The following is a 22,064-nucleotide window of genomic DNA, read 5'->3' as shown; positions in this document are numbered from 1 at the left end:
TCTGCTAAAGCTGCTCAGCAGGAATACTCACAGGAGTTAAGGCAAACAGAAAACTGGGCATTAGGCTTTGCATCCAGGAGGAAAAACTATGTTTGCCATGTTGCTGTAAAGCTTAAGCAGGCAGTCTGCACAGAGCTTTAAAAAGCCTTCAAAGCTTCATGTGTGTACAGATTTTTTTTCCCAGGCTTTTCATTCCAGCCATCCTCTCTTCAGTTGTGGTAGTGTCAGATAAAATTCCTTGTAACATTAAATAGGTTGGATAAGCTGAAGAGATTATATAGCAGTGGCATATTCAAATTGTAGAAAGCCAATACACCATTTTCTGATTTGCATCTGTAATTAGTAGCAGAATATATCCTATCCATTTTAAATAGTAATCTTATTTGTGCAATGAAATACTATTTCATCTCATTAAAGAAAGGAATCAATCTTGTCTTAGAGTAAAATTTGGCACACAATTCTCCTATCATTGTTTACTTGGAAAGCATTCTATTTAGGTGATGACACAGGAGTAAAATGAGTTTGGTTACCAGATTTCACTAGTCTGCAGATAAATAGTCAGCTGATTTTAAAATATGTTTCATTCTTTTTCCAGCCAAAATTTATAGATATGTGGATGGGGTAGGGGGGGAGGAGGAGGGTGAGACACAAAAAATTCCCAGTGATACTGATTTTCAAATCAAAAAAAAGTGCTAACGAAAGAGGAAAATGCAAAGCTAGAAACTTACAAAAATGAAGGCTAAACTTTAGCTTACTATCTTGCTTTTGGCAGGGCAAATAACAAATTACTTTGCAAATAATCAACTTTTAACCATAAATTTATCTGTTGACTTAGGGGATGTTTGCTCTTTCAGTTATTTGAAGAATTGATAGACTAGAGAATAGAATAGAATAGAATAGAATAGAATAGAATAGAATAGAATAGAATAGAATAGAATAGAATAGAATAGAATAGAATAGAATAGAATAGAAAAGAAATTTGGTAACCTGAAGCTTTTCTTCCTCTGAGGGAGAGGCTGCTAACACTGTTGCATAGTCAATGAAAACGTATATAGTGCTAAACCTTGGTAAGATGCTTGTAAATTCCTCTGCCTTCTGATGGGGCAAACAGTATCAACTGCCATTGAAATGAAAGAACTTGGCTTTGCATCATGATGTGTCTTAAAGGAAATACTGCAGATATGCACTTGTAAAAAGGACGTGATTTTGCTGCGCAGAAATATAACCAGTACTATCGTAATAAATGAAAGCCAGAGAAATTGCAAAATTACTCATCACATGGAGGAAAAAAAAAGAAACAAAACTTGTCAGGACAGGTTTAATCTGCAAAATAAGCTTTCAATCTCTGCTATTTGTGTACTTTTCTCAATAAGTCTTTATGGACAGAATTGTTCTTAGGTTACTCATATGAAGACTATAAACATGCTTCTTTCCTTCATATGAGAGTTTGAGCTTTTCACTGAGTCATGACCTTTGTTTTTTTAGAAAAGCCAATCAGCCCTATTCTGAAGCAGGACTTGTTGCTCTCTCTCTGCAGAATTCATACATTTTTAGATGCAGCTGGAGTAATCCCCTTTGCTGCCATCCTATTCTCCAGCCTCCATTGCCTCAGCACTCACGGCAGCTGCTTAGTGTGCTGAGGAAAGGGGAGGGAAAGGACATTGTGCAGGTTCAACCATTCTGCTAGAAACTCAGTAATGAAATCTGAAATGACAAGGTGAGCTCAGCAGAGACAGCTCTGAGATGATTTTTTTCTAACCCTTTGCTGGCTAACCCTTTCATTCGCATTCCCAGAAAAATCAAATTTGACTCTATCGTTAATTGGTAGTCTTTATTCTTCCTGGTTCATTTGTTTGGGGTGGGTTTTTTTCCGGGAAGAAGGAAGGAGGGAAGGAGAAGAAGAAGAGGGGATATGGGGGGACAATGTAGTATCTTTATGTGATACTACATTATTTGCCTTTAAGAGTGCTGCTACTGAAGAAATATGAGAGTAAGTATTATATCTAGAGAAAAACAAGAAGACCCTGGATTGCTGACAAATACTGACAGGGTTATGTAATAATATATATTAAAACTGTTCACTTACACTGAGACAATATAATACAACATGTATGACAGTTTTTCCCTCATTGCAAATGCAGAGTTCCATTTGGTTCCTCCTCATCAAATTTTCTATTTTAATCTGTATTTATCTGTAATTAGAGCTCCCGAAGAATTCAGAAACAAACGACTACAAACACAGTACAACAGCAGATCAGGTGAAGTATCCCCAAATCAGAGCTAGTGATGGTTGAAGGCAGATGATCTGTTCAGTGTGTTCTTAGGCAAACAGTGTAAGATGGCTGACGTGACCCACCATCACATGCACAGACTTGATATCACCAAAATTTGCCATCAGGAGTTTAGTTTACCAGCTGTTCCGTCTGTTAGCGATGACTACACAGGAAACATGCAGTGCTGGTTACAGGCTGCCTATTTTATAGTCTGAGAAGGGAGGACCAAGAGTAGTTTTCATTATAGTGACTAATATGAAGGCTGAATCTGAGCCAGACCAGCCTCACTTAGAGGGTCGAACTGCAGTCGAGGTAATTAGTACAGGCATACATTAAGTTTACAAGACACAGTGCAGCACTATATACACTAATGAACTCCAGCCAAGCTGGTACAGCTAAACAACAAGAATGCAGTGCAATGCAGAGAGCCTGGGTATGGGAAGGATGTGCTGTCCAGCTTCTGCTCTCAACTCACTACTCCTCTATCTCAGTGCCTGGATAGGTGTACATGCTCCAGTGGCCTGGGTGCACCCGCACAGCTTGAGTGCTTCCATCTCCGGGGTTAGCTCTCGTTTTGTTCCAAGGCATTTCTTGACTCGTGTCATGTTTCCTTAGAGAAACATTGCATTTATTTCTGTCCTTCAGGGGATTTCCTTCAAGAACAGATGCTGTCATGAAACAACAAATTCCTCTGAAATTAGGTGGTTTCCCTAAATCAGATCCTGATTCACATCAGTTTCTGTGCAGCCAGGTTTTTTTTTTCTCCAAGACTGCCTTTAAACTGTATATTTGAAGTCTTGATTGATCCAATACAAGCAAATTTTGGTCCGTTTGTTCCCTCATGTGACTTACGATTGCCATTCACAAAGACTATCTTTTCCCAATGAAGAAAATTGTAAAATACAGTGTCAGAGTACAGCTCTTCCCTCTGGCAGAAGAAGAAAGACTTCGTAGATCAAAGCGAAGTACACCTCTGGTGTCAAGCAGCCCAGCTTCTTCACAGCTTGTGAGTAGTTTGTTATTTAGACCAAATACACACCAAAGCTCCTATTCTTTAGTTTAGCCTCAGCTCTTTCTCAACACCAAATGCCTGATCTAGTAACCATGACAGTAAGCATGACTGCGATAGTCCCTTTCAAAAAGTTTAGATCTGCTATGGCATATATTTATTTATTTCTCTGATAAATGGAGTCCCAAGGAGACTTCTGCTTTGGGCTGCATAATATCACAAGTGATAAGAGTGGCCCTCAAGGCTCAAGCAGAGCCTGGGTAAAATTCACCAACAATCTTCAATGATCAAAGTAATTTATTACATTTATTTATATTTATATTTATATTGGAAAGAAATGTTATGACAAGTAATATGATGTGATGTGATGGGTATCTTGGTCATCGTGAGGTAATTACACTCATGCAGGGTTACAAAACACTGTGAAGAAACATTTACTTCCTAACACATAGTGAAATATTTGTCATCTTTGTTTTTTTTAGTGTTGATAGGTCTTTTATTTACACATGTATATATTTTTATCCATAAATGATGTTGCCGCATTGGTATGTTGCTATTTGAGCAGGCAGAACAATGTTTGGAGTTGTGTTCTCTATTTTTGATATGTTTTGACACTCATTTAATGACTTCACACAACACCAATGCATTTGGATAATGTGAAAGATAAGAAGTAAATTCATGGAAAATTATTGTCAACATGTGTATCACAGTTGTGTGTTCAAATTCCAGCCAAGTTCAGTACTCTGCTTCAAGAAGAAAAGCTGCCTCCTGTAGCCTAAGATTGTAACTGCAGTTCTCTGTGTATCCTGACAGTCCTACAAGGTCAAGATTCAAACAGGCCTTATAAAGGAAAAGAGAGAAGAGGTATTATCTTCACCTCAGAGATCTTGGACTCTTTGAGACATAAGCCGCAAACAGCTTGGCCAGGGTCACGTATGATAAGAATGTCAGAGCCAAGAAATTGAATTTAGAATGACTGAATTATGGCACAGTGCCTTTACCCCAAGATCCTTCCATTTCAGATAAAAATCATCACTGCAAGGGATTCCTTTTGTGTTCTGGAAATCTAGTTTTAGATGTGCATGCTTTTCCCACTTTGTGCCATGCTTTGTAAAATGTCTTAAGGCAGGTTTTCTCTGCAATCTTTTGTTCTTATATCCAGATGAAACATTCCTTTACAAGTCCAAATTTCTAGATGACTGTTTACTAGAGAGATATTTAGCATGGGAAAACCTAGAAAAGGAAGAAGGAAGGCGGGCACGTAGGAGGGCAGGAGGGAGGGAGGGAGGCAGGAGGGAAGGCAGGAAGGCAGGAAGGAAGGAAGGAAAATGTAAGGCAGAGAAAGAAAGATCTGTTTCTTCCTGAGACATCTTTTTCACACTTCATTTTCTCTTTCATGTATATTTTGGCTGAGATGGAAAAGATTTGGGAAGACAGCATTGAGTGTATGCTCTCAGATTTGTATAAATTGAGTGCAATGCCATGAATAGTAGAGCTATGCCAGAATGACGTGAAAGAGGTCAGAATCAAATCTCCTGTAGATGTAGAGGAGTGTCTTGTTTTCATAAACCATTTCACCTCCAAAATACTAATTTCATTTCAATTTTTGAATGAGATTGATTTCCTTGCTATTTTTATTCAATCCAGAACCAGATTTATTTTATTTTTTTCTGGTCATTGTTTGTACTTTCACAGAACAGTTGAGGTTGGAAGGGGTCTCTAGAGAAGTTAAACCTTTAACACAGGTAATTGGTACTAGATTTTTTTTTAATTCTAAAGCTAATAATTTTCTATTGGGGGGTCCTATGTATAAGTCTTTCTTATATATCTGTAAACTCTGGTTGGTTTAATCCTCATTAAATTCATAAGGTCATTTTTAACATATATATACATTTAAAATTCTCAGTCTCAGTGCTACTACCACTCAAGTCTATAAGAATTCTATGTCTAGCTGCAACAGGAGTGTAATAGATCCCTTCTTCTCTCTCCATACAATGAGCTATTTAGTCTAAAAAATTTTAGTTAGGGTTCTGGTTTAGATTTACTATTACACTACGTAGATTGTCTTGCATCACCTATATGGTATTTGAAGAGTGACTAGCCAATGACTGCTCAAAGAGTGACAGCTGCAATTCTACAGTGAGTTCACCTGAGTAACTTTGCCCATGTAACTTTACTCTCTGATAACAATATTAACAATGGCACTAGAGGTAATGTTAAGATTAAAAAAAGGTGGATAAAGGGAATATAACCAGGCACAAGGCTCTAGGGGACCACTTAATACAGGAAACTTTTCTTTTTAAACTGAAATTTTGTAAGTACTTTTTCTTTACATTCTATTATTTAGAACACTGCTGAGATAGTGTAAGATCTAGTAAGATCACAGTAGGATTTCTGGACACAGTGATAGTCTTAATGAATTATTTTAAAGGTAAGGAACAGGCAGCAAATGGAAAAAAGGCTCAAATCAGCCAAGTGAGAAGTTTCTCTGCCATAGATGATATAGAAATAAAACATAAAATTACTTTTCAAAGACCCTCTTGCAAAGTCTGATATTAGCAACTAAAGGGGAAAAGGATAGGTCAGCATAAGCATATCAAGGAGTATGTACAGGGCCAGAGCACTTAATACAGCAGATGTTCTAGCCAAAGCTTCAGTTTATGGGGTAAGACAGTACTGTAACATAGACTCCGCTGGTTCTTATCAGTTCCTAGAGCAGTCTAGGACTGGGAGGCCACAGAGGTATTAAGCCTTTCACTGTTTGGATTCAACACAGGATGTCCATCCCTAGGATTCAAATTCTCCACAAATGTTCTTAATTGATGGCCTAGATAGTATAAATAGCAACCATCAGTCAAAACCACATGGCTAGAAAACATATTATGGGAAGTTGGACCTCAAGTAATATTACAGTGACATAAAACCCGAGTGGCACCATGAGAATGAAGATTATAGTTTTACTCCATAACTGTAGATGTACATCTGAAGTATTTCCTTAATTTCTGTGGAACTGGTATTGGGACATGAACAAAGGAGTCATTAGAAGTATATTTCTACAGATAAACAGTAGAACCGCATAACTTTGTATTAGTGCACCTGTTGAATTAAATTAATACTTGAAGGATATTATTTTAGCCATAGGTTTCATCAAAGCTCAGAAGACTGTGATTCATGAAAGGACCTAGTCACATCTTGTGAGTTAAATATTCTCAGTTTTAGTTCAGAACCCTCTGAAATCCATCCAGTAATAGAAGATCAAGCAAAATAATTTTATGATCTCTGTGAATAACAGTAATTCTGGAATCAACGACATGAAGAATAGTTAATGTGCTACATCAAGACTAAATTGCATCTTGCATTTTAATTCTGAAGAACATTTTCCATTGTGAAAGTGGAGCTGCTCAAGGAGAACACAAATCAGATAGACAAAGAGCCAGGACACAGAGGTCAGATCCATAGCCAAACACCAATGACTTTGAAGCCACACATAGGAACAGAAATGTTACCCTAAGCAGAGACTTTCCTCCAGAAATGAGCAAATGTAGAGGGGGAGAGCTGCATTGATATTACCCGGCACATCCTTCTTATAACAAGTCATGCCAGGGATAGCAAATGGGAATGGCAGCAGTAGAAATGGTTATTGGATCATGTGGTCCAAATGGTGTTGGGCCAGTGCAATGCCTCTGTGCATCTACTGAAGGCTAGAGCTGCATCTCATTGTCCACATACCTAGGCAAGGATCTGCAGAGCTGAAAAGGAGGGGTCTGAGAACTACACTTTCCTGCAGTTCACCTCCACAGCACAGGGAATAAATTTAGTACCACAGAGGAACTGAGCTGTTAAGAAAGGTCATTGTTACATTGTTGGATTATTGTCTTTGTGTCTTTGCCTTACATCTTGCACAGTCGTGTGCTGAGCGTACGGTGGTTATGCAGTGTTACCAGAAGGGTAAGCTTTGCACAGCTATAAACACCCAAGTCTAGGCAATACAAGGCAATAGAGAATCAGATCCTCACAGTTAATAACATGCTTTGTGGACAACAGCAGGTTCCTGTATTTAATGTTTACCATTCTGGGATCATGGCAGAGTTCCTACACACTGCATTGACTGTGGCACAGGGGTGATCAAGCTGATGTTTGCAGGTCAGTTATCGTTTAAAAAAATTCCCTTGAAAGGACACCAGTTTACATGCATCATTAAAGCTCCATCAGCACATTACACAGCTCCAGGTTGTAAACCATGCCAGATCAGGACCCTTCATTCTTTAGATGGATGAAAGTGATGATGCCAGCAGTGACAGGGTATGCATTGTGATTAGTCATTGTGACCAGGAGGCAAGACTTTTGAAAAATGATCTTCCAAAGATGATTGCAGGTAACACAGCAGGTACTGGAAACTTTTCTGCATCACTGAATCTGTTTCATTGACTCCAACATTTCACTGATAAATGTGATTGCACTTTTCCCTCACTCAGCAAATACAGTGACTGGCAGAGTAAAGCAAACGTTAGCATCTGTGTTTATATCCATTGATCTATGTCTTGTAAGTGTTATGTCACTTGAGAATCTTTATGAAAACAGATAATTTATAACAGCAAGCAGATAAACTACTATCCATCTTACTGCAATCTTAATTTAAGCTGTTTTATGTCCTTCGTTACTGACCATAGCACTCAAGTTGATCCCAGATAATAGCGCAGAGACTTTCATTTTTAAATAAGCAATTTAAGGCTAGCCTGCACTTGTAATCCTGAAAGAGGGTTACCTTCTCCTTAGTATCTTGTTCTGCATAAAGAAGTTTGGGACTTTAGAACTTGGGCCTGTGTGAAAAGGTGACAAATTCTGTAATGAGATCAATCATTGTCAGAGCAGTGGCAGGCATGCAGGACTTTTGGCATTTTCAGTAAAAGGAGAGGTGGCAAAGGACTATGAGTGGAGACCAAACAACTTTCCCATAACTGGAGGAGACAAGGACATCAGTGGAAGATCACAACCCAAATGAGCAGAGACGGTTAACCTTGTTCAGTATCTCACTTTGAGAAAAGATGCATGCAATGAACTTCCAGAAGAGAGGCCTCAAGGAATTACTTTGAGTTTGAGGTGTAGTATAGAAATCGAAGAGGTTAAAAACCATAAGCACAGTTTTTCAGTTCAAATGAACTTTCTTGTTTGCCTGCATCTGAACATATTGATCTCTTCCTGGCTTTGAAACTCTAGACCCCTGAAAGCCTCCTACAAATCCTAACAAAGACAGAATCTCCACCTAATTCTGCCAGATTCCCTTCATCTCTCGGGGTTTTTAACACTCCCATTCTTTAGAAGGAACGAGTTTTACTTAGATCATCCAAAATATGCTGTGATAAGCAGGTCTTGGAAATTCTTGAAGTCTGTGAGAGAACTTCTTGTCACAGACACTCAGTGAGCCAACTAGGAAAAATGCCCTCCTAGACTTTTTGTTTGTGAATAGAGAAGGACTCATAGGGAATGTGATGGTAGGTGGCTCTCTTGGCCACAGTGATCATGAAATGGTTGTGTTTAAATTTTCCAGTGCAATGAGAAAAAAGGACAGCAGAGTTCTTACCCTGGACTATTTAGCTATTTAGGGAGCTATTTAGCAGAGTACCCTGGGAATCTGATTCTGAGGGCTTAGGAGTCCACAAGTGCTGGCCAGTCTTTAAGAACCACCTTTTAAAAGCACAGGAGCAGGCAATCCCATTGTGTTGGAAGTCAAGCAAGCAGGGCAGAAGACCAGCTTGGCTGAACAGGGAACTCTGCTTGGAACTCAGGAGGAAAAAGAAATTGTATGATCTCTGGAAGTGAAGTCAGGCTTCGCAGAAAGGTTACAGAGCTGTGGTTTGCTTATGCAGGGAGAAGACATGAAAAGCCAAATTTCAATTAGAATTGAAACTGGCCAGTGTTGTGTCAGACACCAAGAAGGGCTTTTTTAAGTACATCAATAACAAGAGGAGGTCTAAAGAACACCTTGGACCAATACTTGTTGGAGATGGTCACCTGAATAATAGGGATGAAGAAAAAGCGGAGGCATTCACTGCTTTTTTTGACTCAGTCTTTAATAATACTGATAGACCTTGGGTTGCCCAGTCCCCTGCACCAGAGGACCATGACTGCGGGAATGGTGACTTTCCATTTGTGGACACTGAAATTGTAAGAGACCAGCTGTATCAGCTGAATGTTTACAAGTCCATGGGGCCTGATGGGATTCATCCCAGGGTACTGAAGAAGCTGGCAGATGTTACGGCAGGACACCTCTTGATCATCTATCAAAGGTGAGACTCTTGGGAGTCTGAGGAGGTCCTTGCTGACTGGAAGCTAGCCAGCGTCATTGCAATTTACAAGAAGGGTGTGAGAGAAGACCCAGGAAACTACAGACCTGTTAGTCTAACCTCAGTTCCTGGAAAAATTATGAAGAATATTATACTGGGTACTATTGAAAGACATTTAAAGAATAATGCAATCATCAGGCACAGTCAACATGAGTTCACAAAGGGAAAGTCCTGTTTAACTAATTTGATATCTTTCTACAATAAGGTCACCTGCCTGGTGGGTGAAGGGAAGGTAGTGAATGCAGTTTTTCTGGATTTTAGTAAGGCTTTTGATACTGTCCCTCACAGCATCCTTTTGGACAAGTCCAACTGTGGGATGAGCACGGTCATGGTGTGCTGGGTGAAGAACTGGCTGAAGGGCAGGGCTCAGAGGGTTGCATGAATGGGCTACATCTAGCTGGTGAGTGGTCACCAGTGGTGTGCCTCAGAGCTCAATTCTAGGACCAGTTCTGTTCAATATATTTATCAACTATCTGAATGCAGGAGTTGAATGCACCATTAGCAACTTTGCTGATGATACCAACCTGGGAGGTGCTGATGACTCTCTCGAGGGACAAGAGGCCTTGCAGAGGGATCTAGATAGATTGGAGCATTGGACAGTGATTTATGGGATGAAATTTAACAAGTCAAAATGTCGAATTCTGTACCTAGGACAGAGTAACACCAGGCACAAGTCTAAATTGGGAGAGGAATGACTGAAGAGCAGCCCTGCAGAAAGGGGTCTGGGGGTGCTGGTTGACAGGAGGCTCAACAGGAGTCAGCACTGTGTGCCCTGGCAGCCAAGGGGGCAAACTGCATCCTGGGGTGCATCAAACAGCATAACCAGCCGGTCAAAAGAGGGGATTATCCCGCTGTATTTAGTGCTGGTGCAGCCTCACCTTGGGTACCGTGTGTGGTTCTGGGCCCCAAAGTTTAAAAAGGATGTGAAGGTACTTGAATGGGTCCAGAGGAGGGCACTAAATCTGGTGAAGGGGCTGGAGGAATGTTGTGTGAGGAGCGGCTGAGGGCCCTGGATTTGTCTAGTTTGGTGAGAAGGAGGCTGAGGGGTGACCTCACTGCTCTCTGCAGCTTCCTGGGGAGGGGAAGGGGAGAGGGAGGTGCTGAGCTCTTCTCCCTGGTACCCAGTGACAGGACGTGTGGGAATGGCTCAAAGCTGTGTCCATCAGGGAAGATTCGTACTTGACATTAGGAAACATTTCTTTACTGAGAGGGTGGTCAAACCCTGGAACAGACATCCTGGAGAGGTGGTCGATGCCCCAAGCCTGTCAGTATTTAAGAGGCATTTGGGCAGTGCCCTTAATAACCATGCTTTAACTTTTGGACAGCCCTGAATTGGTCAGGCAGTTGGACTAGATGATCATTGTTGGTCCCTTCCGACTGAATTAGTCTAGTCTAGTCTAGTCTAAAAGCATTCCATTACTACATGGAATACATTCCATGCTACAGCCTACTAGAGTTGAGGTAATTGTAAAAAAAAAAAAAAAATAAATTTTTTTTTTCAAAAACCTAGCATTTATCCATTAAAATCTGAATTGTCTTTAATGTGACAGTCACCACGGCAAAGCTAACTTTTCTATTTTGCTAACTCTGAACTCATCTTTAGATGTGCTGATATTCTCAGCAGGTTTTGTTCTGGACTTCCAGCCATTTGTTACTTTGTTAAAAGATACAGAGCTAGTTTTATCTTGAAAACTAACCTATATTTTTATTTAGGCTGAAAGGGTGTAATTCAGTTTGCTGTTATTCAGTGCTAATACACTCTTCATCTGTTGACTTGGGGATTATTTTTCCTGTGTGTTGTCAAAGGGTTTTTCTGCTATTAAGCCAACGTCTTGTGTAGCAATTCCATTTAGTTTATTTTTCTTGATTCATTTTTGGATTAAGTAAATTGGGATACTACCATATTAATTTTAAATTAAGTAGTGATTTACGTGCTTCTTTTCAAATGGTAATCTGCCGTGATGTTGATAAATTGTAAACCTGTAGCCCAGGAAATACACGATTGCCATTTCTAGTTACAGTCTGTGGATATTGTACTCACAATGCAAGGCCACAGGCTTGCCAGGCTTGAACTCTTCTGGCCCCTGCCTCAAGCTTTGCTTTACTTGGTTTAGCTGAAACACTATTTTTTTCTAATGACAGGGGTGCTATGCCTAGTTTATTTTACTTTTGCTTACCTTATGGTATAACCCCATTTTAATATAGATACTAGTAAAAAGTAGTTACTTTGTGCAGAATGAGTTATTGATGACTAACATAATGATGCAATGCAGAGGAATACACAGCTGTTATCATAGCAGGGGCCTTGAAACGTGGAAACATGGGATCCAAGGCAGAGGAGTACAGGCAACGGATGATACAAGACTGGGCACTGACTGATACAGGGACCCCTGGCCTATAAACAACTCACCAAAGATCAAATAACTTCAGGACTGGTGGAGCTGGGCAAAACTGATTTCAGGGGTACCAAAGAAATCAAAGAATATATGCAAAACTTACCATATGTAGTAAATTATATATACACTAAGGGTAGTGAATGTGATATGGTAAAACATATAGTGAATGTGGCACAGAGGTGCAGACCAGTGAAGAACAAAGGTATAACTGCATGTTAGCACAACTGAAAATGACACCAAGCAAATCCTTCAGTGAGGAAGAAGCCACCAGCATTGTAGTCCTCCTGGCAAAGGACTTAGGATGCTGAGGACTTGCCATCCTTGCTCTCCTCCCCCCCTCCTGCTCAGACTGAAGCTCTGCTCTCAGCCCCACTCCAACTAGTGCCGTTGACAGAAGAGGGCCTGCCTTGCTTCAAGGTTGCAGTTACACCTTTCAAAATAAGGTGCAACTCAGTGTGAGAATCACTGCCAATTTTCTTTGACTTTTCTTTTGTTTTCTGAATAACTTGTGACATTCTTTTTTGATTAGAATATCTTTCCTCCTTCTTCTGCCTTGTTTCATTGACAATGAAGTTGAATAAAGTCCAGCAGCAGTTTTGGATTTCGTTAGGCCCAATTCCACTCATGATGCAGATCTGAAGACTGGAATCAAAGCTGTGATTGTTGCTGTACTGGTATCCAAACTGCTCTGAGTGTGCATGTTTGGATTCCTCTCTTCCAGAATGGAAAAAGAAGAAAGGAAAAAAAAAACTTGATTTGTTGAGCATAATTGTATGGATAATCTCAGTCCATTACTCTGTGGCACAGAACAGTTTTCCATTCACACATCCATCTTCTCTGAAATAGGAGACTATTCTTACATTTTATTCACATAATGGTTTTGATAGAAAATCTGTTTTGCTGCAGATGAGGGCCCTGGAGGTTTTTGGTCTATTGTGATACATAAGAGCTGCCTGACATTGCAGCATTCATTCTCTAGTGCTATTGCCTAGCAGGGCTAAAAGCACTGACGTCTTTTACAGTTCTGCTATTGCCATTATCCATTTCAATGAGGTTTAAATGTAAAAGTGAAATTGATGGTGTTAAAGCATGAATTTCAATCATGCTAAGAAAGAAGATATTGATGGGAGCTAGCAAGGGAGTTCTGGACAAAAATATTGCAAGGGAGAAGCTGAAAAGCTGATTGCTATAAGCCTAGTCATTCTGTGTTATCAAGTTACAGAGCTACCACACATTAAAAGATGTCAGTCCATGTTGTATAACTCAGGATGAGGTGAATTTGTCCTTGTCAGTATTGCGGCAACCATCTCCCTCCTCCTCCCTGAGGTGGGACGTAATGCAAAAAATCTTCAAGTCTTTATTCAGCTTTGTCATGGTTTAACCCCAGTCAGCAACTAAACACCACACAGCTGCTCGCTCACTCCACCCCTGGTGGGATTAGGGAGAGAATTGGAAGAGTAAAAGTGAGAAAAGAGTGGGTTGAGATAAAGGCAGTTTAATAGGTAAAGCAAAAGCCATGCATGCAAGCAAAGCAAAACAAGGAATTCCTTCACCACTTCCCATGGGCAGGCAGGTGTTCAGCCATCTCCAGGACAGCAGGGCTCCATTATGCCTAACGGCGACTTGGGGAGACAAACGCCATCACTTCGAACATCCCCCCCTTTCTTCTTCCCTCAGCTTTATATGCTGAGCATGATGTCATATGGTGTGTGTTATCCCTTGGATCAGTTGGGGTCAGCTGTCCCAGCTGTGTCCCCTCCCAGCGTCTTATGCACCCCCAGCCTGCTCGCTGATGGGGTGGTATGTGAAGCAGAAAAGGCCTTGATGCTGTGTAAGCACTGCTCAGCAGTAACTAAAACGTCCCTGAATTATCAACACAAATCCAAAACATAGCCCAATACTAGCTACTATGAAGAAAATTAACTCTACTCCAGCCACAACAAGCTCAAGTTTTTTATCTGAGGTTTAAGGTGTGCCTTCTCATTAATCTTTGTAGTCTGGGTGATTTCTTGTGGCTACAGACTACCGTGCTTCTTGTACAACTCATAATTTTGTAATTATAGTGCAGTGTTCTGTCTGAGACTGTCTTTATGGAGCAGTAGAAGAGACACTTTGTACCATACAAATTATAAAGAACACAGTAACTCAGGGTTAGCAAAACTAATGAGAAAGAGGTAAGGCTGCTTTGCAGAAGCTTAATGACTTGGATTTTAATTTCCACCACAGATAACCGGAGCTGTGAGCAAACTTGACACAACTGAAAGCAGAATCATGAAGTGTTATGTGGTCCATTGAAGCGCCTCTGGCACAACTATTTCTCTGACCCCTGCTTAGATCCAGGCAAACATCCACAACAGAGTTTCCTCTGGGGCTGTGGTCAGCTCTTCCCTTGCCTGCCTCTGCATGCCCTGCATCCTAAGGCTTAATGCCATCACCAAGAAACACGCAACTTTGTGAGAAACACAGTCGTGTTTTGGGGATCTCCACATTGATCTTGGGTTGCAAACAACTGAAAAGGCTTGTCTGGTGCCTTGATTTATTTGTATTTTTTCTTCCATGACAGCTACATTCTCTATACCTGTTTAATTGGTTTAAATCAAATTTAAACACTAAGCAAGATTAAAACAACAGAGCTGTACAACAGAGCTGTGCTCTTGATTACAAAATTAAAGATGAGGTTACAAAGACAAAAATAAAATTATAATGTTATATTTCAGACTATGCTCTACAATAAAAGTTCTCCCTAGCTTTTACGGTATTTTAGCTATCTGGAGGGAGAGTGGGCAAAGAAAGGGACGGTGTATCTCCAAGCACCTCTTTCTTCCCAACTTCAAAATAGAAGCCCTTCTGCCTTCCCCATCTTAATGTTTCCAAGCCTATCATGTCCCTGAAAAATACTATTCCTCCTAGTTTGCATGACTTTCTTGCAAGACATTTCTTGCAATACTTTCTCAATCATGTCCCATTTTGTAAGGTCCAGTTACTCCTAGGCAATAATCATGACACAATAATTATTAACAGGATGGATTACAAATGTAGTATTTAAAGTTTTCTTTCTAAATAAACTCCCTTTCCCACCTCCTATTAGTTTGGTATCCCTACTGCCGTAACATCTGCCCTGTGGTTTAAGTCCCAGTTTCCTCCATCTACTGTTTGCTCAGCTTAAAGTGGGAAAAAAAAATGTCTGTAGGATCAATCTGTTCAAACCGTTTGAGGAAAGGAGGGTGACAATGTGCCGAAGAAATTTTGAGGCATAGTGACTGACAAAGGTTCCTAGCAAGCAACAATAATAATATGTGTAAAGTGGATTTTTATTCAATATTTCCTTAGGCAGCCCATTTCTTATCAAATGATACTATTTTATGATAAAATCATTATGTATATTTAGCAAAACATTTCCATTGTACTCTTAATAAAATGTCTTTTTCCCCTGAAAGTGTTTTGAGATGAATGTATACCGATGTGTGAAAACATGATTTTATCTTTATAGGAATTTGTTATGAATAGTCTTTGAAAATGTCTCTCTCAAGCTGCAGGTTTTCCCATTCAGTCTGCACTGTTTGTATTTATCCTCTCACCAGTAGCATCTGCAGCCAAGGCTTTCTGGAGAGTCAAATCACAGCATCTCGAATGAAATGTAAAATTCTTAGTGATGGACCTCTTCAGTAGGCTGGATGTAGCACTAAATAAAAATTGATTGATTTTGTTTCAACAAAATGGTGACGTGCATTTCAGTATGAACCCACCCACCTATCTGGCCCTGCAGTTGTACTCAGTAGTGACAGTCCTACTTGTAAGTGTACTGTGGTGATGGTTTAGGATCTCAGCCATATGGCTGGACCCTGTTGGATAAACCCATGACCAATACCAGTCTGAAAAACTCTGAAATACATATTTTACTTTAAAAACTAAGAAAGTGAAATCTTCCCCTCTGACTACATAAAGGAATGATCACATACAAGTGAAAATTGATTCCCTGTAAAGGCAAACCTGCACATTGGTTATGCACTGTCATGGTTAAGGATTTAACCCAGAGCGTCCCAGCATTGCAGGCTGAGTTTATGTTAAATTACATTTAATGCTTTCAAGTTTTCAAGGTAATTAAAAAGATATAAATAAAACATTACAAAATAAATACCTGCTTCATATAGCAGCTTGTACTCTTATCCACTTAATTGCAATAGTAATGATGATAATATAGTGTATTGCAGTGGAGGGCACAGTTAAGGGACTAGGGTCTCATTGCGCCAGGACTTGACAAAATAAAACAAAAATATGGTCCTTTCAACAAAGCCGTTGTCAATGCATCAGTGGAAGTGATTAGTTAAAATAGGTGTCTAGCTTGCAGTTCTTGAGCTGTGTGAGGCTCACAGAAGATGTAAGCGTGCTGCCAGCCCGGGAATTGCATGCCGTGACTGATGGCCGGCTGGTGCTGACAGGAAGGCTGCTCTGTAACCAGCATGCCTGGCCAGGGGAGGAAGCCTGACAGCAGAGACCATTGCAGCCACGTTATTTGCCTGGACGGTGACACAGCTGCATAATCCCCCTGGTCTCATTTGGGCTAGTGAGGTGGCTGGGGAGCCTTTCTCACTGAAGAGATATTTGTCTCAGTTAGTACTTGAATTTTGTAGTAGGTTCCCTGTAGCTCTCACAGCTCTTTTGCTTGTTGTGTGTTCTTTGTGTTTTAGGCTTATAACTTGGGTAATATTCAGAGAATGTAAAGCTAGGTGACTAAAATACTTATTTAATTTATAAATACATGCAAACATTTCTACAAGGTTATTCAGGGCAGCTAAGTTAGCTCCTTAACAAGGATTGCGTTAATATATTCCTGACTTTTTGTCTAAGTCCTGCTTATTTCATGTGAGTTTATTCAGCAAGTGGAATAAAACCTGTTTTGAGAGTCTGCCAGCATCTAGCATATCTGTAGCTCCCAGGAGAAGGAAATGTAGATACAGGTACATCTGCAGCAAGTGGAAGTCCATCTGGATCCTGTACTAACAGATTATTGACAAAGCACTCATGCACCTAGACCATAAGCAACACTAACATTGAGGGAGCACTCTGACGAGTGAGAGATAGAAAGAGACCTGAGACCATGAGTGAAAATACAATTCTAGACCTTTTTTATCTGTGTTGCTTTATCACTAGGTATGTTTTCAGAGAAAGACCTTGCAATTAATTATCAGACTTTTCTTGCCCAAGCTTGTTTATGATACAAAGATTATTGAGATTTCTCTAGAAATAATTAATAATATTCAATCTGGAAATTGCCAGTTTGTCTAAATAGGGTAAATAGTAATACATGCTGAAAACCAGCTGACCTAGACTGATTAATTCACAAAGCTATATATCTGTGTTATGAATGCCCATTTTATCCCCTTTTCACTGCTCACACGTGCATGTACACACATACACACAAAATCTCAGTTACAACTTTCCTCCTGGGATGCATTAAAGTAAATGGAAAGCTGCTTCTTTTCCCAAAGCTTCTCATTCTGCATTCTTGAGAGAGGCAGAATTAAATGGAGGGGGTGGGATACAAATATGGAAGACAATAGTATGCATGTATTTAAACCTAAAGTATTCTTCTGTTAATTCAGATGTTCAATTTAAATCTGAATAGAGATTAATAAATTACACAAATTATAACACTTCGCACTTGAAATTATAACACTTCGCACTTGGGTGTGGGCCAGTGGTGTTATATATAAGCAGTGTTGAGCTTCTGGAGCTTCAGCATGCTCCTGATTCATATTCATCCTGTGCTAACCAGAGAAATAATAGCATTATCACCTAGTTCAGTAATCAAATAATGGAAAACTGATCTCCAGGAGTTTTGACTGGAATGGAAAATAGTTTCTTATTGCGTTTATTAGCTGGAATACTAAGGACTCAGCCGTGGTGAGTTAATGAGTGATATTTTAATAAATTTCTGAATCTGGATACATAAGCATCCTGACAAAACTAGAAGTAGCTGTTTCAGTCTCTCATTGGCTCACCATATCACCTATATCTTACACATTTTTTTTCTCTTTGCAATGTAATGCTACCTTGCACAGAATGTTGACCAGCATGATAGCTAAAGTACTGTTATAGTTCTTGATTATTGTTAATTATGGTATTTCTCCTGTGGAAATGTATTAGGGGACTGTTAGAGGCATGTTAATTGTGTCTGTATTGCTTAGCTTCATTTATTGGATTTTTTCCTGTGATATGTATTAATACACTTCTAATAGACATGGCTCCACTTTCAGAAGAAATGAGGTAGCTGTGTCAAGTAAATTGGAAGACAGATAAACTACATGGGAGGCAGTGTATGAAAACATGTGCCTGAAGTGAGGCAGTCACCAAATTAGTGTTTTGCCCATCTGATCTCCCATGAATTCAGTGTTACTATACTGAACATGTAGTAGCAACACATTTGTGTATGACTGAATATGATAAATTGGGAACTTGAAAATAAATGTACAATTAACTTGCTCTACCTTCTGAAACTTGACACACCGTGTCCAGAAAAACAAAAAGGATGTAGTAGAATCAAGGTGTTAGAGGGGTTTTTTTCAGCATAGACAACATTGCACCATATATTGACATTAAAAACTTCAACTTTTCAGACAGTTTCAAGAGAGCACTGAAACATATATCTTTCCTGTCTATCCCATGCAGGGAATTACTGGAACGCAGCTTCTTTTGTTACTTCCTCATCCTACCTTCACTTCTCCACCTTCCAAGGGGAAACCAGCGCAGACATCTCTTTCTATTTCAAAACGTCAGCCTCGGATGGGGTGTTCCTTGAGAATCTGGGAAACACTGACTTCATTAAACTAGAGCTGAAATGTAAGTATGCATGTGCTTCCCATCAATCTTCTTGGCGCCTGAAATGGGTTTTGTCAGATGGTAGTTTTCAAAAAATGTGTATCATTCAGTAAAATGTGTAAGCTCACTAAATCCTGGAAGAACTTCCAAATCAAGCTGCTTGACGTATTTTCAAGTTGCCTTATGTGGGAGGAGCACTTGAAGTATATTTGGATTGTTTACGGGGGGGAGAAATACAAAGAAGGATAGAACTGCTAACATCAGTTATAAAAATTACACTGACCTGAGAAGATTTTTCAAAATTGCATGCCAGATTTGTTTCTTTAAAGTGTGTGTCTTCAGCTCTGTGTGCTTTTCTACTTTATCTCACAGTTGTTTTGGAAATAGGGGAAAGAAAGAAAAGAGACCATCCTAATCAGCACTGTAAGGATTCAAAGAACTGAAAACTTGCATATAATATTTAAAAGCCATAAAAAAACTCATAAAAATACATTTTATCAGCATTACCTGTTAATAGCATTTTTGATCTGAAAAAGAGGGCGTAATGATATCAAGAGGAAAGTTAATTTTATTATTTAAACCACTTTTAATGGCCCCGGGGCAAACTTTCCAAGGAAGGTGCCGAAATCCTCAGGTGTACCTGAATTCCGGTTAGTGCAATTGAAGCATTTGAATTAGGAGGGAAAAATCTTTTATGTCTCCTTTGTTCTTCCTTGACACGGTTTACCCTGCCATAAACAGGAGCGGTGACAGGCCTGCTGTGCTACATGCAGCTATTACTGCAGCCTCTAGCAGCACATTACAGCAACAGGGTTATATAAATGCAGGAAGCTGCCTCCCTGCACTCCAGCACCAGGAAAAGCATTTGTGCTTCCCTCTGCTGCAGGAGCTACTCATGGTTGCCAAGGACCCTGCTCTAAACGCTGATGTGCCAAAGTCAGTGTCAAAAGTCACTAATGTTGAAAGAGAATAAATTGTTTGCATACCCCAAATAATCTATTTTATGCAGATTCAATGTGATTTACAGGCACACATCTAATTTTAAAAGAAAAAGCCATTTTCCACACTTCCCAAATGCTAAACACACAAATTAGAATGTGGAAATTTAGAAACCACCAGGAGGCCCCTTTACAATGTAACTAAATTTTCCCTCTGGGTAAAAGTGCCAAGTTCCAGGTGGATGAAAGCTTCTTTCCCTCTTTCTACAAGGAATTTAGTTAACGCTACTGAATCCAAGTTTTCTGTAATCAGCAACTGCTGCAAATCAAAATAGCTCCTATTTTGAGTCATAGGGAATAGTCTCATTTGTATTAATGAGGGGCGCAGTCCTTTAGTAATAAAGTGGCAGCTATTTCTCATTTCACTTTGAATATAAGAAGTACTTACAGTCAGCTGAGGTGGGCATCTCCAGACCTTCTTGCTCTTCTACTATATGGAAGGTGTTCTCAGCCACTGTAGTTACCAGACCAGCTGTGCTGCTCGCTTAGCTAAAAGGTGACAATAACAGTGAATAAAGGTGACCTGGCAATGACTGTAATCCTTTTGAACTCAGCTCAGTTTAAATAATAATCGTGCTGCTTTGGCTTGCTGAATGGATGCACTGGTTCAAGAAAGCATGTGGCAGTGTACCCTGAATATCAATAAACAGGAGTCTAATGTTAAGCCTATGCTTGAGATCCTCTGACTTTGCTGTGATTTGGCATATGCATAAACTCAAGCTCTGCCTCATGTCCCTGAATCTAAACCTTAGATTACAAATTCTGGATGGCAGAAATTGAAATATCATCTGTAAAAACAGTCTGCAAGGTGAAACATACTATTGCTGTTTAAGGTAGTAAAATACTCTTGATTAAAACTATCCTGCCTGTATTTGCTAAGAAGTACAAAGCAGTTCATTTTATATAATTGCATTCATTCTCTTTCTTTCCTGAAAACTATTACTTGAAATTTTCAGAGCCCCAGAAAATAGGCCTTTCTGTGACTTAAATGTTCTACCAGTCACAACTCAAAAAGAGTTGAATACTGTGGGTTTAGTAAAAAAGAGAAACTCATTCTCTCTTCTGAATTACACATTTATTTAATGAACCTTTGTTTTATACAGTTTTCATCTTTGCATTTATGGTTTTTTTGGAATTCATTTAAATGAAAAGTAAAGTTTCAGTATTTCAGAAGTTCCTTACATGGCTTACAGTTGTCTCTGCTGCTTCTTAAAAGTCTGTTTCCCCTTTACAGAAGTCCCGTAAAATTAATATGTGAATTTGTTTCTTGATAGCAACATAAAGTTAAGTCAGCAAGGTACTTACAGAATTACCCCTAAACCCCAAAGGTTTCCTTTGCCAAGCTTCTTTCTAGCTAACCCATCAAATTCTCTAGTAGAATGGCTATTTTCTATTAAAGGTTTTTGCATAATGGCTCTCATCACATATTTACTGCAAGCTGCTGCACTTCAGACAGTGGGTGCGTTGCTTTTGTCTGTTCATTGCCTTCTCCTACAGGTACAATTCTCATTGAAGAAGAATGACTTCCTACAAAACCTGTTCTTGATTTCTTTACTTTTTACAGTTCCAAAAGGAAAATGTTGAAATCGGTGTCCTGCCAGCAGACAGTGCAAATTCTATTTTCTTCTTCCATTACGTGTGAAATACCTGTGTGTGCCTATAATATATGGTTAGTGATGCATAAGCTTAGCTCTACAGACCAGTAACTGAAAGGCTATACAATAACCAGTATTTTAATCAGCTTGCTGAACTTGGTGAATGCATTAGGGAAACAAATCATTCAGTCTATAAAAATTCTTAGCTTCAAGTCTTTGGAAAGGAGTTTGCTATTGCGTGTTTTATTCTGAGCACAAGAGTTGTCATTAAGACTGCTCATTAAATTATTTTACTATTGTGCTGTCTTGGAATTTCTTAAGGTCTAACAACTTCACAGATTATTTTTTAACTCTCCAGATTTATAAGAAAAGGAGGTGGAATTTGCAGTGTATTGAAAAGTAACTTCATGTGCCTTCAGCAAAGCCCCAGATTGCCATCTCTGAGGAGAGGGGGAATGCAGGAAGGAAGGAAAGAACATGTTTCTCTGATTTAAGAAATAACTTTTCCAAACAGCTGACAAGGAAGACTGTCACAAAAAAAATAGTGATAAAATGCTAGTCTGAATGTGGCTTAAATCTTTCGTTATTCCATTTATCAAGCAGCTCCTCTGACAACCTCGTACATGTCAC

At 39.5% G+C, this 22,064-nt stretch overlaps 1 protein-coding gene across 1 annotated transcript in view; it reads left to right on the top strand.

The window, feature by feature from the left end:
• CNTNAP2 (contactin associated protein 2) overlaps positions 1-22,064 on the top strand; it is a 1,208,164-nt gene that overhangs the window by 1,049,674 nt on the left and 136,426 nt on the right. Inside the window, exon 16 of the mRNA XM_074842898.1 lies at positions 18,692-18,862. Coding sequence (XP_074698999.1) covers positions 18,692-18,862 — 171 coding nt within the window. The remainder of the gene's footprint in view (positions 1-18,691; positions 18,863-22,064) is intronic.

Source organism: Strix aluco, chromosome 1, assembly GCF_031877795.1.
Source record: "Strix aluco isolate bStrAlu1 chromosome 1, bStrAlu1.hap1, whole genome shotgun sequence".
NCBI classification, from domain to species: domain Eukaryota; kingdom Metazoa; phylum Chordata; class Aves; order Strigiformes; family Strigidae; genus Strix; species Strix aluco.
The sequence above is the reverse complement of the archived record's forward strand: the minus strand, read 5'-3'. Positions and strand labels throughout refer to the sequence as shown.